At 38.7% G+C, this 14,910-nt stretch overlaps 2 protein-coding genes across 2 annotated transcripts; both read right to left on the bottom strand.

The window, feature by feature from the left end:
- Positions 1–848: 848 nt before the first annotated feature.
- LOC117251803 (trace amine-associated receptor 9-like) lies at positions 849–2,217 on the bottom strand. The gene is made up of 2 exons (XM_033618356.2): positions 2,051–2,217; positions 849–1,668 (listed from the first exon to the last, which is right to left on the bottom strand). Exons 1-2 carry the CDS (start codon positions 2,215–2,217, stop codon positions 849–851), a joined length of 987 nt encoding a protein of 328 aa, XP_033474247.1.
- A 5,748-nt stretch (positions 2,218–7,965) lies between these two features.
- LOC117249409 (trace amine-associated receptor 4-like) lies at positions 7,966–9,370 on the bottom strand. The gene is made up of 2 exons (XM_033615056.1): positions 9,210–9,370; positions 7,966–8,785 (listed from the first exon to the last, which is right to left on the bottom strand). Exons 1-2 carry the CDS (start codon positions 9,368–9,370, stop codon positions 7,966–7,968), a joined length of 981 nt encoding a protein of 326 aa, XP_033470947.1.
- Between the last annotated feature and the right edge of the window lie 5,540 nt (positions 9,371–14,910).

Genomic DNA, 14,910 nt, shown 5'->3' with positions numbered 1-14,910 from the left:
ATGATAGACTGGTCACAGCATGATGTGATTGACCGCTGACATCAGTCTGATTAGCTGCACCTGTATGCTGAGCTTGTAGGGACTTGGTGATATTTTAATTCTGTTTGACACAAGGTGCATATTACTTGTCAACTGAACCATCTGGGAGTTTCTTTTTTAAATTTACTTTTTGGGCTTTTTGCTTTTTATTTTTGGGACAGCTCAAGAGTGACAGGAAAGGGGGGAGAGAGGAGGGATGATGCCAGCAAAGGGCCACAGTTTGGAATTGAACCTGGGCTACTGCAAGGACTCAGCCTATGTGGGCCCACAGTAAACCCAGTGAGCTAGAGGTCGCCACCATCTGGAAGTTTTTTAAAGTCAAAGGAGCCACTCGAAAGCACAGTGGTGTCATTTTTATTCCATCACTGCATTAGCAGGAAGCAGCTGTGGCATCTTGACTACTAGTAAGGGTGCGCTGAAGGGACAATAAATAAAAAAGACATGCTATGATTGGACCGTAATTGCATCGCAATCAGCACGTTAATGCTGACAACCTTAGTCACAATATATTTGATTCAACTGAAACAATCGGCAGCGATGCATGCAGCTTTATCACAAGTCCTGTCATCCTAGAATTTTAAGCAGATAACAGTAGACTTTTTTTGCTTTTTGGAATAATGAACCAAAAATAAATATTTTCTTTTCTTACTGTCCCCAAGTCAGGAACTAGTTTTGGCCATAAATATACAGTGACACCCCCCCCCCCCCCCATTTAATGTAATTCTCCCGACTTTGTGTAAATTCAGGGTATTGACATCAAAATAAAAAGAGAGATAGAATGGTTTTAGTTTCTCTGTCACAGTCTGTCTCTACACTATGTTAGCCTCAGAGGAGCCAGGCTTCAGTATCTGAAGTGTTACAATGTGTTTAATAGCTTTTCTGAACCAGGGGTAAAAAAAGACGTATATCACAGGGTTTAGACAGGAGTTGAAATACAAGAGCCAAAGTTCAGCACCTACAGCCGAGGCCCCTAAAAAGTTGTTCTCAGCTGCAACAGTGAAACAGTAATATGGACAGTTGCACACAATAAACACAACTACAACAATGCCAAGAGTCCTGGCTGCTTTCATCTCAGATTTCTTGGCAGTTATTGTATTTGAACGTTGTGCTGTGACAGCTGTAATGTGGGAGCGCATGGCACGAGCCTGAGACACAGCCACTACAAACACTCTCATATACAGAACTATGATGACAAGAATAGGAGCAAAAAAGGTTGCAACAAGGTCAACAGCTCCTTCAACATAATTCATTACAATTACACACTCTCCATAACAGGAGTTATACATGTCTGGCTGTTTCAAGAAATCTCTCAGTATCCAAGTGCTGTGAACAGCAGAAAATATCCAACACAGACAAATGCAGCATTGAACTCTTGTCAGAGTAACTTTGGTGGTGTAAAACATGGGGTCACAAATAGCAATGTAGCGATCAATTGATAAGAGCACCATGTTTCCTACTGATGCACTGACAGAGAGGAAACCTAAAAAGTAATTTACAGCACATAATGAGTCACCCAGATCCCAACAACCTCTATAGAGGAGGATTTCACCTGGCATCTGCAGGAAACCCACAATGAAGTCTGCGACAGCCAGAGAGAGGAGGAGGAGGTTGGTGGCAGTGTGGAGCTTCCTGAAATGGGAAAATGTAAACACTGATATAGTGTCATATGTATGTGTAAGAATAAATGTTATTAGCAGTTATGATACTAGGAGTATGAATTGTCCTATAACAACAAGCCTAAATACAGCACAGTATGCAGTAATCAAAGGCCTAAACAAGAGAACATTACTCTTATGCAGTACTTATGAACATGAGGAGGTTAGTGGATGTCCTGCAGCCTGAAATGTGTGAAATCATCACTAATTGTTTCAGTAACACATCTCAACAGCACCATAATCAAAGTTATCAGCTTAAATGTGACATCATGCTGCAGAGCTTAAAGCCATTTCTTTATGTAACTGTAACCAAAGAATAAACACTTTGTAAGCCAAGCAGAAAAGTGTATCTCTGCCTGAAGTGGGAGATAGAGATGATGACCAGCAGGTTAAGAACCACGGTAAGTAGAGTGATGAAAGACAGCACACTGTAACTGAGTGTGGCCTCCCAGTGAGGACGATTTGTCTTCCTGCAGGAGGTGTTGACTTGTGGAAAGCAGAGTTCAGCCTCCTCCATGGCCATCAACAAAGGGCTTTGGTCAGAAAGCTGCCAGAGCTCAGCAGGTTCTCCTGTCTGTCTGATGTGCAGCTGATTTATCTCTCTTCTCTCCTCCCATATGCTAATTCCATCTATTCAGTCGGCCATAGGTAACTACGTCATACTCTGTATCTTGGTACACCTGAAAGTAGTCAAGTGATCACATGCTGCTTTGTAGGCCCCTTTCAAAAACTTTAGTGTAAGTTGCACTGAATTCCAAACTATGGTGTTAAAAAAACCCCAAAGTAAAACAGACTAAACACAACACATAGTTAGCTTTAAAATAATAAAGTAAAATTGCCAGCTTGTACCTCCCAAAGGCTACTGTTTATCTCACAGCATCTTTGTGGTTGGAATTTCCCACAGCACATAAATACACCACAGCAGTAGAGGTGTCAGTACGTACAGTGAGTCATCAGTTGACTGTTTAATACACATAGAATACAGCATACAACACACACCATATGCTTATATTTCTTGGGATTTCTTTTTAAGAGTTTTGTTTAGTCAGTTATTTTTTTTTCTAACTCTATAAATATTTGCAGTAACTATCAATTAACAGATGTACAGACAGATGTTACACATGGGGTTTAAGGTCGTTCCCCAGGAAGTATTCAGCGTCAAACACTCAATTTCCTGCATTGTGACATTTCACACCACTAGGCCTTGTGACCCATAAGCATGAAGAATTACATCCACAATCCAATTAGTAAGTCTGTTTTGATTGAGGTTGATTCATAGAACCCTCATAGCACCACCATGTTGTTGGGCTTGCAAAGCAACCAATGTGGGGTTGTTGCTGCTCTATGATGATCTGTATAGAGAACTATGAATACTATAAACATCAGTGTTTACTGTTCTTAAATGAGGAAGCAGCACGTAATCAGGTTTCTGTGACAGCAACAGTGAAGCTGCAAATGCAGCGTACACAATGCCAAATCACATACGTATCGAGTCAAATTTTGCACAGTTATCAAACACAGTAAAAGTGTATGTATTAAATTTGTGCCCTGCTGCATCTTACTGTTATCATCTCAAGAATGGGATCCATTGTCTGAGTTGCATCCTCAATGTCATTCCTACAATATAGGGCCCGACCGATTTATCAGCCGGCCAATTTAATTGGCCGATTATAGCCATTAGAGAATAATCGGCAATCGGCCAAAAGTTGGCTGATTGACGCCGATGTTAAGACTTATATTTTCATCATTAATAAAATGCAGGGAATATGGTGTTTTACTTAGAAGTGATGTCCTTGTGTTACGCTGTCACGCTCCACAGTCACCCCAGTGACCCAACAGCAGAGTGAAGTAGTAAAGACTGAAGAGCCGACAGCACATTTACTGAATCAAGCGGTTTGCCACAGTGGTAAGTTTAGAACTAGTTTGTGAAATAAACAATATCTCAATAAGTTTCCCATTTCAAACCACTTGTGCATGAGTCATGATGTGCCTCGTTGTGTCGGTCACACTTAACTGATATCATACATACTGGATTAACGTTACTACTTTCTCCATCGTCTTTGCTGATATGTTAGCAAGCTAACGTTAGGATAACCTAGCTTAAATATTAGCTTGCTTTAACAGTAACTTCAACACTTTAACCGAGTCAGTAAAGGCACGATGAACGTAACGGTAAGTATCTCAAAGTAATATTATGCTCACTCAGGCAGCTGCAGCTGCCAGATAAGACTGGAGCAAATTAGGATAACACGTTGTCGCCTGCAAAAAATGTTGTCACTCCGGTTGTGGCTGTATTCATTTACAACAGCACACCGACTCTGTTTTTAACTTATGACACTGAGCAGGAAAAGGCATTTCTGGTCAAAGTTATAATTTCACAGAGGAAAGAAAATGTGAACGCACATAGAGTACATCAGCGAGGCACATTTCAAATCATGTTTTACCAGAGACTTTTATGACGCTGTTAATCCACCTACCTATTACCTACAGATAATAATAATTCGTTAAATACATTCACTGATGACTTCATTAGACACTTGCAATGTAATGCACACCAATAACAGCCCGACCATGAATTCTACTGCAATGAATGTATTATTTCCTAAATGTTGACACTGTCAGAGATACTTATTTATGTTTACCGAGATGATAGTGGATGTTGCTGTTGTTGTGGAGAGCAGTATATTGAGAGGTGTTCAGAATATGTTGACCATCTGATGTATGTGAGTGGGGTTGACAAAATTTCACCTCAATTTGATGCTCCTCACAACAACACCCACTACCACCTCAATAATAATCTCTGCTGCCCTTGTATAATCTTTCTGACCCTGATTTGCACATGCACATTGTGATGAATTATCTGTCTTATCTACCACAACGTATTAATGTCACAGCTGGCCTGGGAAAATGAAAATGACAAACAGCTTTTTCTTTTTACATGTTTTTAAATGTTACTTTGAATGCTTCTGCACAAATGACAATGTCCTCATCTGATGGTAATCCGCATGACATATTTATCAATAAATTGAACTACCTCTTCATCTTCATCTTTTTATCAATAAGTGGGGCATTCTTGATCCAAAACAGTAACAGACTTGAGGTGAACCGCGTTGCTGAAATTCCTCTCCATGAAAGTAGTCTTTTATTTTACCAATTGGATACAATGGGGACATCAGCGCAAAACCAATGCCACTGAAAATCACTCACTCACCACAGTGACAGGATTTTGATGCAGCAGGTCACATCTGTCTGCCCACTCTAAGTCTTCAATTGTCTGTGCTCTATCTTCCTGTTTTAAAATACTATAGAGAACCTTTTTTCCAACAAATACTAGTGGAAGAAAACAAACAAAATCATGTAGGGACACCAAGCTGACGAAGACAAGCTAACAGGTCCTGCTTTGCACCCTGCCAAAAATATGGGGTACTTCTAATGGGTTTAGGAAAGATCCTTCATTCTTCAGCAGATCATCACTTCCCGTTTTGCATGTACAACGCCCTTTTCATTTTCATAGTGCTATGGATACATTCCACACAACCTGTTCAATCTCAGACATGTACTGAGCAAAAGGGATATACTCTACATTTTGTGCAAACCTGCCACCAGCATGCAGAATCCTATTGAAATAATGCAACAATATCAATCAGTATGGTCTACTATCATGGTATGTATAACACCCCTGTGGAAACAACACTGGAGAGCATTTGGCTTTGTTTGTATGATCAGAAAGCAATTTAACAGGATTATTCCCTTCAGCTGGTGCCACATTCTATACATTATCAAAATAATATCCAGTGATTCCTGACCAATCTCAGCAGCTATGATACACATATCCTGGAACATACAATATTGCTGTCTATCATGCAAAAACTCATCTTCAGCTACATGTATAGATGCTTCACCACTTTCTACGTTAGTATCATCCTGATTTCCTAAAACCTCATCTTGTTCCCTCCAAAATTAATTTAGCCAAGCTTCATTAAACTCTCCATCTTTATAATACTCATTTGTCTATTTTAAATATTGCAATGCTTGTCTTATGTGCATAGTGTCAACAAACTTAAAAATATAATACCGTTTATAAGTTAGCTTAAGCTTCAGATTTACACACAGGACCCAAATGTGTGCAACATCCCATTTATCACTGCTTTAAGCTTTTTTTTTTCTTCTTCTTCTTCTTCTTCTTCTTCTTCTTCTTCTTCTTCTTCTTCTTCTTCTTCTTCTTCTTCTTCCAAATGAATCTCATTTTCAAGGGGCTAAAGGTGCTTGAAAAGTCATGAAAATTTGCACACACGCCATCACTCTTAAATAATTTGATATTTTAGGAGTCTCATGCTCAGGTGCAAAAAATGGCTCAGTAGCATTCCCTACAAATTTTTTACAAAGCAGCCCCGAAAGCTGGTTTCACCTACTTGTACGAAACTTGGTAGGCACATGTAACATCCCAAAATGTGCAAAAAAAGTCTTTTGAAACCATATCTTAAACTTAATAGAAGTCAGTTATTTTTACTTGAATGTTTCATTTTTTTGTGTGTGGCCACTTCCAAGGGTGATGTCTGCACCATCCAACGCCCTTGACATCAAAAGTTACTCAAAGCTTAGTTTTTGTCAAATTGTTGGACTGGGGTAAGGAATCAAACTACCTGAGCACTGTGTGGTGCTCGGGCCCTAATGGCATAGTCTTTGTGGGGGATGTTGGGATGTGGGACTGGGCCAGGGGAAGCCTGCTTAGGGCACCAAATGTGCTATGTCCAGCAGTGTCAACGAATCAAATTGAGCTACTTTCAACTTCTTCAACTGCAAGAACATAGAAAAAACAGATCACATTAGGGATGTGGTGGGGCATGCACCCCATGTCATTGCATAGTCACAAGCGACTTATTTGGTATAATCACTTGACCTGCACATATACAACATAAAAATATCTAGTGCTAAGGCAAAAACCGTCAGGAGGAATGAAATGGAAAATTCTTAAGTCTCTTTACTAAACGGTGTTTTATCACAGAACTTTTGTCAAGTCAAACTTTATTTGTAGATCACATTCAAAAACAACTGCGGTTGACCAAAGTGCTTAACAGGCATAAAAGACCAAAACAGATCAGAGTAAACAGCAGTAATAACAGAAGAGAACAATAAAGATAATAGAGAACACTGTGCAGCACAACAGAAAATAAAGTCAAAGTGTCAAGCACAAATCAATCATAAGCCAATGAGAAGAGATGGGTCTTCAGTAGTGACTTGAGGTTTCTACAGTTGGGGCAGTTTTTAATTCAATAGGTAGACTATTGCAGAGTTTAGAGGCAACCACTGTGAATGTGTCTACTTCTGGGAACATCCAGGAGCATCTTATCGGTTGACCTCAGTGCTCTAACTGGAGTGTGAAGCTAAAAGAGTTCTGGTACCAGAATATTTTAAACCTTAAAAACAAGCAATAAAATCTTAAAATCAATTCTAAGATGGACATGTTGTTTTTTTATCTGGTAAATGAAGAACAGATTTTTTCAGCATATTGTCACCAAGTTGTTTTACAGAAGAGCAGTTTTTTATGACAGTGGAAATATTATTCTTGTCTTTCAGTCACTGAAATCAGTCATCTTATATTAGCTGAAAATTTGCTGAAAATAAGTTGTTTTCCCTTTATGCTGTTGAAGTTGCCTGCCTGGTTCTGAAACATGATCAATAATTTTTACTCATTATTTGAGTGACTAATTTGCTTCAAACACCACCAGCTTTAATCCTGTCATAAGCCAAAGAATTGATTTTATGTCCACCATTCACTCTAATGTCAAACCCTGGTGTGCGTGCGTGTGCGTGCGTGTGCGTGCGTGTGTGTGTGTGTGTGTGTGTGTGTGTGTGTGTGTGTGTGTGTGTGTGTGTGTGTGTGTGTGTGTGTGTGTGCGTGTGTGTGTTTTAAATGGTCATGGTGTATTTATGTAATTACAAATTTGTGTAAACAAAACAAAGAATGCACAAATGTATTGTGGTACAACTAGTGCAATTGTTGTTTCACAAGTTTTCCTTTTAAGCTTGTATCTTTCATTATTGAGAAAACATTAATACAATAACTCTGTAATGTGTACAGATTGGTGATTGGTAATGAAGATCTTATTAACACTGCTTATCCATCTAAGACTTTGATATTCAGTTGTTTTTCTCTAGATATAAGCTGTTTGTCCTGACTTTATGTTTTGTACATTCAGTGTAGTAACAACTTAAATATAAATAATTCAAAGGGAGAGAATAGTTTTAGTCTCTCTGTCACAGTCTGTCTCTACACTATGTTAGCCTCAGAGGAGCCAGGCTTCAGTATCTGAAGTGTTACAATGTGTTTAATAGCTTTCCTGAACCAGGGGTAGAAAAAGACATAGATCACAGGGTTTAGACAGGAATTAAAATACAATAGCCAAAGTTCAATGGTTCCAGATGACACCCCTAAAAAGTTGTTCTCAGCTGCAACTGTTAAACAATAATATGGACAGGAGCACACAATAAAAACAACAATAACAACACCAAGAGTCCTGGCTGCTTTCATCTCAGATTTCTTGGCAGTTATTGGCTTTGAACGCTGAAGTGTATCAGCTGCAGTTTTGGAGCGTATGGTACGAGCCTGAGACAGGACTACCACAAACACTCTCATATACAAAACTACGATGACAAGAACAGGGCTCACAAAGGCCACAACAAGGTCAACAGCTCCTTCAATATAATTAACTACAAGTACACACTCTCCATAACAGGAATTATACCTGCCTGGCTGTTTCAAGAAATCCCTCTGCATCCAAATGCTGTTAATAAGAGAAGATATCCAAGATAGACAGATGCAGAGTCGAACTCTTTTCAGAGTGACTTTGGTGGAATAAAACATGGGGTCACAAATAGCAATGTAGCGGTCAATTGATATGAGAACCACATTTCCTATTGAAGCACTGACAGAGAGGAAAGCTGAAAAGTAATACACAACACACATTAAGTCACCCAGACTCCAACAACCTCGATAGATGAAGATTTCAGCTGGCATTGGCAGGCAACCCACAATGATGTCTGCAATAGCCAGAGACAGGAGGATGAAGTTGTTGGTGGTGTGGAGCTGCCTGAAATGGGGGACAAAAGCAACACTAAATACACTGTATATGTATGTGTACCAAAAAATGTTATTAGCATATATAATACTAGGAGTATGAATTGTCCTATAACAATGGAGCCAAAATATAACACAGTAGTAGAGATGTAAACACATTTGCAAATAACCAATATGTAGTAATCAAAGCCTAAACAAGACAACATTACTCTTATGCACTACTTATGAACATGAGGAGAAGGTTAGTGGATGTCCTGCAGCCTGAAATGTGTGAAATCATCATTAATTGTTTCAGTGACACATCTCAACAGCACCATAATCAAAGTTATCATCAGCTTAAATGTGACATCATGCTGCAGAGCTCAAAGCCATTTCTTCATGTAACTGTAACCAAAGAATAAACACTTTGTAAGCCAAGCAGAAAAGTGTATCTCTGCCTGAAGTGGGAGATAGAGATGATGACCAGCAGGTTAAGAAACACAGTGATCAGAGTGATGAAGGACAGCAGACTGTAAATGAGTGCGGCCTCCCAGTGAGGGCGACTCATCTTCCTGCAGGAGGTGTTGACTTGGGGAAAGCAGAGTTCAGTTTCCTCCATGGTCACTGACAAATGGCTTTGATCAGAAAGCTGCCAGGACTCAGCAGATTCTCCTCTCTCTCCGATATACACCTTCTTTATTTTTATTATCACCTCCCATATTCAAATTCCATCTATTCAGTATGCCAAAGGCAACTATGTCATACTCTGGATCTCAGTACACTTGAACGTAGTCAAGCAGAGTGACCAAATGCTGCTTTATTGGCCACTTGATGTAATGATTTGAATGATTTGATGATGAATCAAAAACTTGACTGTGAGTTTTCACACAACACTCCATTCAAAACTATGTTGTCAAACAAAGCAAAACAGACTAAACATAACACACAGTTAGATTTAAAAGAATAAATTCAAATTGCCAGCGTTTTACTTCCCAGAGGCTACTGTTTATCTAGCAGCAACTTTTGTTTATAGAATTTCCCGCAGTACATGAATGCACCACAGCACAACTAAAGGTGTCAATACACCAATACAGTGAGTCATTAGTTGACTGTTAAAACACATAGAATACAGCATACAACACACACCATGTGCTTATATTTCTTGGGATTTCTTTTGAAGCGTTTTGTTTCGTCAAACAGTTATTGTTATGAGTTTTTTTTTTTCCAAGTCTATAAACATTTGCAGTACTATGTAATTAACAGATATGTATCTACAACTGAACTGTCTTTTGTCACTATCACAATAGCTGCCATGCAGTGCTGCCTTAGCATCTACCCCCTTCAATGAAGCTACTGGATTGAATGCTGCCTCTTTGGTTGGTTTACATGTGAGGGAGGCACTCTCTTTGGCAGAAAATATGGATTTGGTGAGAGTAACCCCTGAACCATATAGGTGCCAAAGCATACACACCCGGCTTACTGATAAGGATTGGAGTACCCCAACTCGCTTCACTGATATGAGAGCAAAAAGAAATTGTGTTTTAGCAAACAAAGCTTTTTTCACTGCTGTTGTATAATTCATTTTGCATCCCCATGACAGCAGTGAGCTAACAATGCAGCAAATCATGCATCAATGGACCCTTTGCTCAGTCACGCCCCCGGACTCAGACTGGCCAATCATACTGTAACATTAGCCAACTCAGACCAGGGTCTGACAACAACATGGTGGTGCTTCATTGACTCTTATGCAATCATTTCAAATTTCCTACATTTTGCATGGTATACATTTTACCATTTACATTTTGAAACTGAAATCGAACCCTGAAAAGTGTGGGGTGAGCTCTGTAGCTAGCTGCTGAAGCTAAAGCCTACTGAATGTATAAACATGCTGTTTTTGCTTAGTAATGATTAGAACACTGAATAAAGATGTACCCTGCTTTACAGGGACCAGTTAAGGGAAGCAACTTGCATATATTCAAAGAGCTGTGTGACATCACAGTGTGTGCAGATTAACATTGTTTGGCTTTCTGAGCTCCCCACCCGTCCAGTGGTGGGGGTCTGGCGGCAGAGGTGCTGGTGGAGGCATGGGGTGACCCAAACACCGTTCATCTGCAAACACTGCAGTGGTGGGGTTAGGTTTGGCTTTAGCTTCTAACTATCTTTATCTCTTTTTTTTCACCTGTTTTGGTTACTATTAAGTTTGATATCCTGTATATATCTTTCAAACACATATTATAAACCCCTCTGTAAAGGCAAGCCTAGTAATTTTTTCAGAAAAAGAAAAGAAGAGAAAAAAGAAATCAAATTATTTTTTATTCATATTCATTATTTCTGTCTATTAGCTAAGTTGTTTGTTTTCATACCTCATTAGTTCCTGTTCTTGTTTTAAACCAATACAATGCATATAAAAGAAAGTAATACTAATTAAAGCTGCTACCAGCAATGGTCAGACCTTCGCACCTCCGTGCCCATCGTGGGTACTGGCTCATTTCTGTGACAGTCAGACACAATATGAAGGAGTGAGATTGTATATCCTTCTAGAACGTGGGTGCTGAAATTATCTGCTTCACATTTTGTATCACTTCCTGTGTCCACTTTGTGATGCTGGAGAACAGTCATTATATATCATGTTGCTGTAAGTAAATTGTAGACCACACCATGTAAAATCCATGTAAATCAAAAGATAATTATCTGACAAGACATATTTCCTGTTGCCAGTGGGTGGCACAAGTATTTCTGGAAATGGCCAAAAAATGCACAAAAAAAGAAAAGAAAAAAAGACACATTTAAGTCAAAATGGCTGACTTCCTGTTGGGTTTAGGGTATGGCTTCAAGAGACTTGTCTTGGGATGTTACATGTGCTTACCAAATTTGGTACTTGTAGGTGAAACCAGCATAATAATAATAATAATAATAATAATAATAATAATAATAATAATAATAATAATAATAATAATAATAATAATAATAATAATAATAATAATAATAATAATATTGTTTTGTTATTCTTATTATAATACAGCAATGGTTGGGGCTGGGCAATTTTAGGCAAAATTAGGCAATTCTGAGCAACACACACACTAAAACAAAGCATATCACAACATAGAAGTTACATCATATAATTATGGCATGCCCTTCAAATTGTGGATGAATGACTGAAGTGATCAGACTCATAATATACAAAGGAAAGAAAAAACTCAAGAACAAGAAAGTAAGAATAACATTAACTGCTAGCAATTATGAACAAACTGGCCTGATCTAGCTTAAAGCTAAACATTATCCATGGTGACAAAGATGAAAACATTTTTTAAAATGTCTACTGGATAGACTCTGCATATTGACTGATAGCTAAGCCAAATAAACAGGGAAAAGAGACAAGGGATAACAGGGAAAATTGTTGATAAAGAGTATTTGTCTCTCCGCAAAACTGCCTGGATTATAATTATTTTAACCTTGGTAATCTCTAATCCACATAGCATGACGCCTGAACATAGGACTTTCACATTAGAATGTCCGTTCTGCCTTAGCTGAGGCTTGAATTCACAACTTCTGAGACTGAAGTCTTCTATCTCACTGAGCTAATTGGCAAGTGACAGTTCATGTGTGGCTTCACAAATTGACTAAGCCAAGCATCAGGGTGCCAGACAGTAGCCATCCATGCCATGGAAAAGCAAATTTCAGAGTGAAAGTTCCAAAGCTGTAGCTGTATGGTTGATTTGTTATGAATTTTCAAAGTTTTGAAATCTAGAGGCTTGCTGTAGCGCCACCATCAGGACTATTGTCTTGTGTTTCCAGTTGAGGACATCTGGCATGGGACTGGACCTTCATAAAAAGTTTGGGTAGATTTCTCCTATGGAAATATTGCATGAGCTGAGGCTTGAACTCACAATCTTCAACACCAAGAACCATCCTCTATCTCACTGAGCTAATTGGCAAACAGAAATGTCACATGTAGCTTCACAAATTGACTAAGCCATTCACTTGTGTGCAAGACAGCATCTGTTAGTGTGTAAAGGCAGATTTCAAACGGCTGTCAAAAATTCAGTTATTAAGACAAAAATCCGAAAATACACAAATTGCATCTAGACAGCATGGAGATGTTGGTAATTTAACAATGATTTATTGGCTCCATAAGTGAAAAACTGATGTTTGAAAATGCCATTTTTGCATTGACTCCAATTGTTCGCATGAGAGCGAAATTGAAAATGCCGTAAAAAATTCAATATTTGAGATAAAATTCTGATATTTTCCAAACATCAAAATTTTGTCATTTTTTTAAAATGAACACTGAAAATGTATTTAGTAAGAATTTGCAAGTATATGTTTACAATACCGTTTACAGTCAAACATTTTGATGCACTGTAGGCTCAATTTTTGATAAATCAAAAATCTGTGTGGGCTGTTTGTGTAGGACAGTCTGAAGATCGTCTGTAGCAAGTCTGGTGTCAATTGAGCAAAAATTGTGGGAGGAGATAGGTTTAATAAGTTTTACAGTTTTTGAAAAAATAGAGTGATGGACTTCTAATTTGCAATAGGTTTAAATGTAGAAAAGTTTCTTCAGTACTGGGGCTACATTTTGGTGAAAGTTGCAAATCTGTAGCATGTATGGTTGATTTGTTGTGAATGTTCAAAATTTTGAACTTTAGAGGCTTGCTGTAGTCCATCAGGACTATTGGCCTGTTTTTGCAGCTGAGGCAGTCTGGCATGGGACTGGACCTTTGTGCAAAGTTTGGTGATTTTTCGCACATGCAAAACAATAGGGTCCTGGCAGCTTAGGCTGCGCCGGTAGAGCTGGACATTTTAATGCGTTCGTACAGCGAATTTGAAGACATAGAAAAAGGAGTAATAAGGCTGCAGCTGCAAAGGAGAGGGAGTCGGCATGGGAGAAAATTGCTGCTCGAGTCAGTGCATAAGTTAAAATGTATTTTATTCATGTGTGCAATCACATAATCCTATTAGGTGAAAACTGGTGGAATGGTATTAAAACTAAAATTTATTTCACTTAGATGCAATCTCACGGGCCAAAAAAGAACATGGAAACAGCTCAAAATGAAATATAAAAACATCATTCAAACAGGTGAGACTTCAGCATAGTAGTCTCATGGGGCTACCTGATTTGAATCATGTTTACCAGTATTCAGTGGCTGTTTCAGTGTGCATTATCCCCAACATAATGCTGTTTTCACACACATAATTGTCCTCTCACCTGTACCCTGTTAAATTAGACCTATTTAAAGTAACATCTGACTTCTACTCAGCCAACAGAAAGAAGGCTGAGGCCTGTAAAATTCCTGGAGGGAGCTCATCTTCTGAGCCAGTCACCCCCCAGGAGCCACCAGCCTTCATAAGATGTAATAGGCCTAGGCTTATATCTTCTTTTCGGCCCATAGTTCATGGAAATATTAATTTCCTTCTAATGGGTTTTTCTTTTGTCCCAACAGATTCTGATGGCGTTCTCTCGCTTATGGATCCTGATGCCACTGCAACTGTAAGTAGCCAATACTCCATAGATTGTGCCATATAGTAGTTTAAAGTATACTGAAACACAACACTCATCTTCACAGGATGATGAGGATGATGACGTGACATGACGAGCCTGAGGGGCCTACAGAGGTAACATCTTGATGTTGTTACTGATAGTTTCCTCCCCATTCACATTTCTTAACATTCTTGTGTGGATTATAGAGTGACATTTAGTTTACACTTAAGTATTAACAGATATTCTTATCCTTTTTAATAGAGCATGGCTGGGCAGCAGGAGGATAAACAGCAGTAAGATGTTCAGTAAATGCCAAATGTTAATTCTGTGGAATTCATGTGCAACAGTATGATTTAATGTCATCCTTATGTATTGCCAGTTACCAGTGAAGGAGATTTACAGAGTACATCTAATTAAAACAGTGCAGAAAACGGAAAAGGAAATGGTGCTCCTGGACTGGCAGATCACAAAAACGGATCTTGAAATTGAGATATTAAAACACAAGTTAGAGGTGGGTGAATTGTGTTAATGATTGGAGTGATGTAAAAAAAACAACAACCACTAACTGTTGCTTTTGTAGGAATTTGTAGGAAATAAAGAAGACCAAATAAAATATGAATTATTTGTCTTTATTTGACTGCTCTGGGTTGTGGTGGTGGTGGTGGTGGTGGTGGTGGTGG

The sequence above is a fragment of the Epinephelus lanceolatus genome, chromosome 14, assembly GCF_041903045.1.
Source record: "Epinephelus lanceolatus isolate andai-2023 chromosome 14, ASM4190304v1, whole genome shotgun sequence".
Lineage (NCBI taxonomy): Eukaryota > Metazoa > Chordata > Actinopteri > Perciformes > Serranidae > Epinephelus > Epinephelus lanceolatus.
Note: the sequence above shows the minus strand (reverse complement) of the source record. Positions and strands in the feature narration are given on the sequence as shown.

Bases quoted from the DNA above. Each gene is read 5' to 3' on its own strand.
- LOC117251803 (XM_033618356.2), bottom strand. From the start codon at position 2,217: ATGGCCATGGAGGAGGCTGAACTCTGCTTTCCACAAGTCAACACCTCC. The intron at 1,669-2,050 runs GCAGAGATACAC...TTCCCATTTCAG, and splicing joins ATCTCTATCTCCCACTTCAG to GAAGCTCCACACTGCCACCA.
- LOC117249409 (XM_033615056.1), bottom strand. From the start codon at position 9,370: ATGGAGGAAACTGAACTCTGCTTTCCCCAAGTCAACACCTCCTGCAGG. The intron at 8,786-9,209 runs GCAGAGATACAC...CCCCCATTTCAG, and splicing joins ATCTCTATCTCCCACTTCAG to GCAGCTCCACACCACCAACA.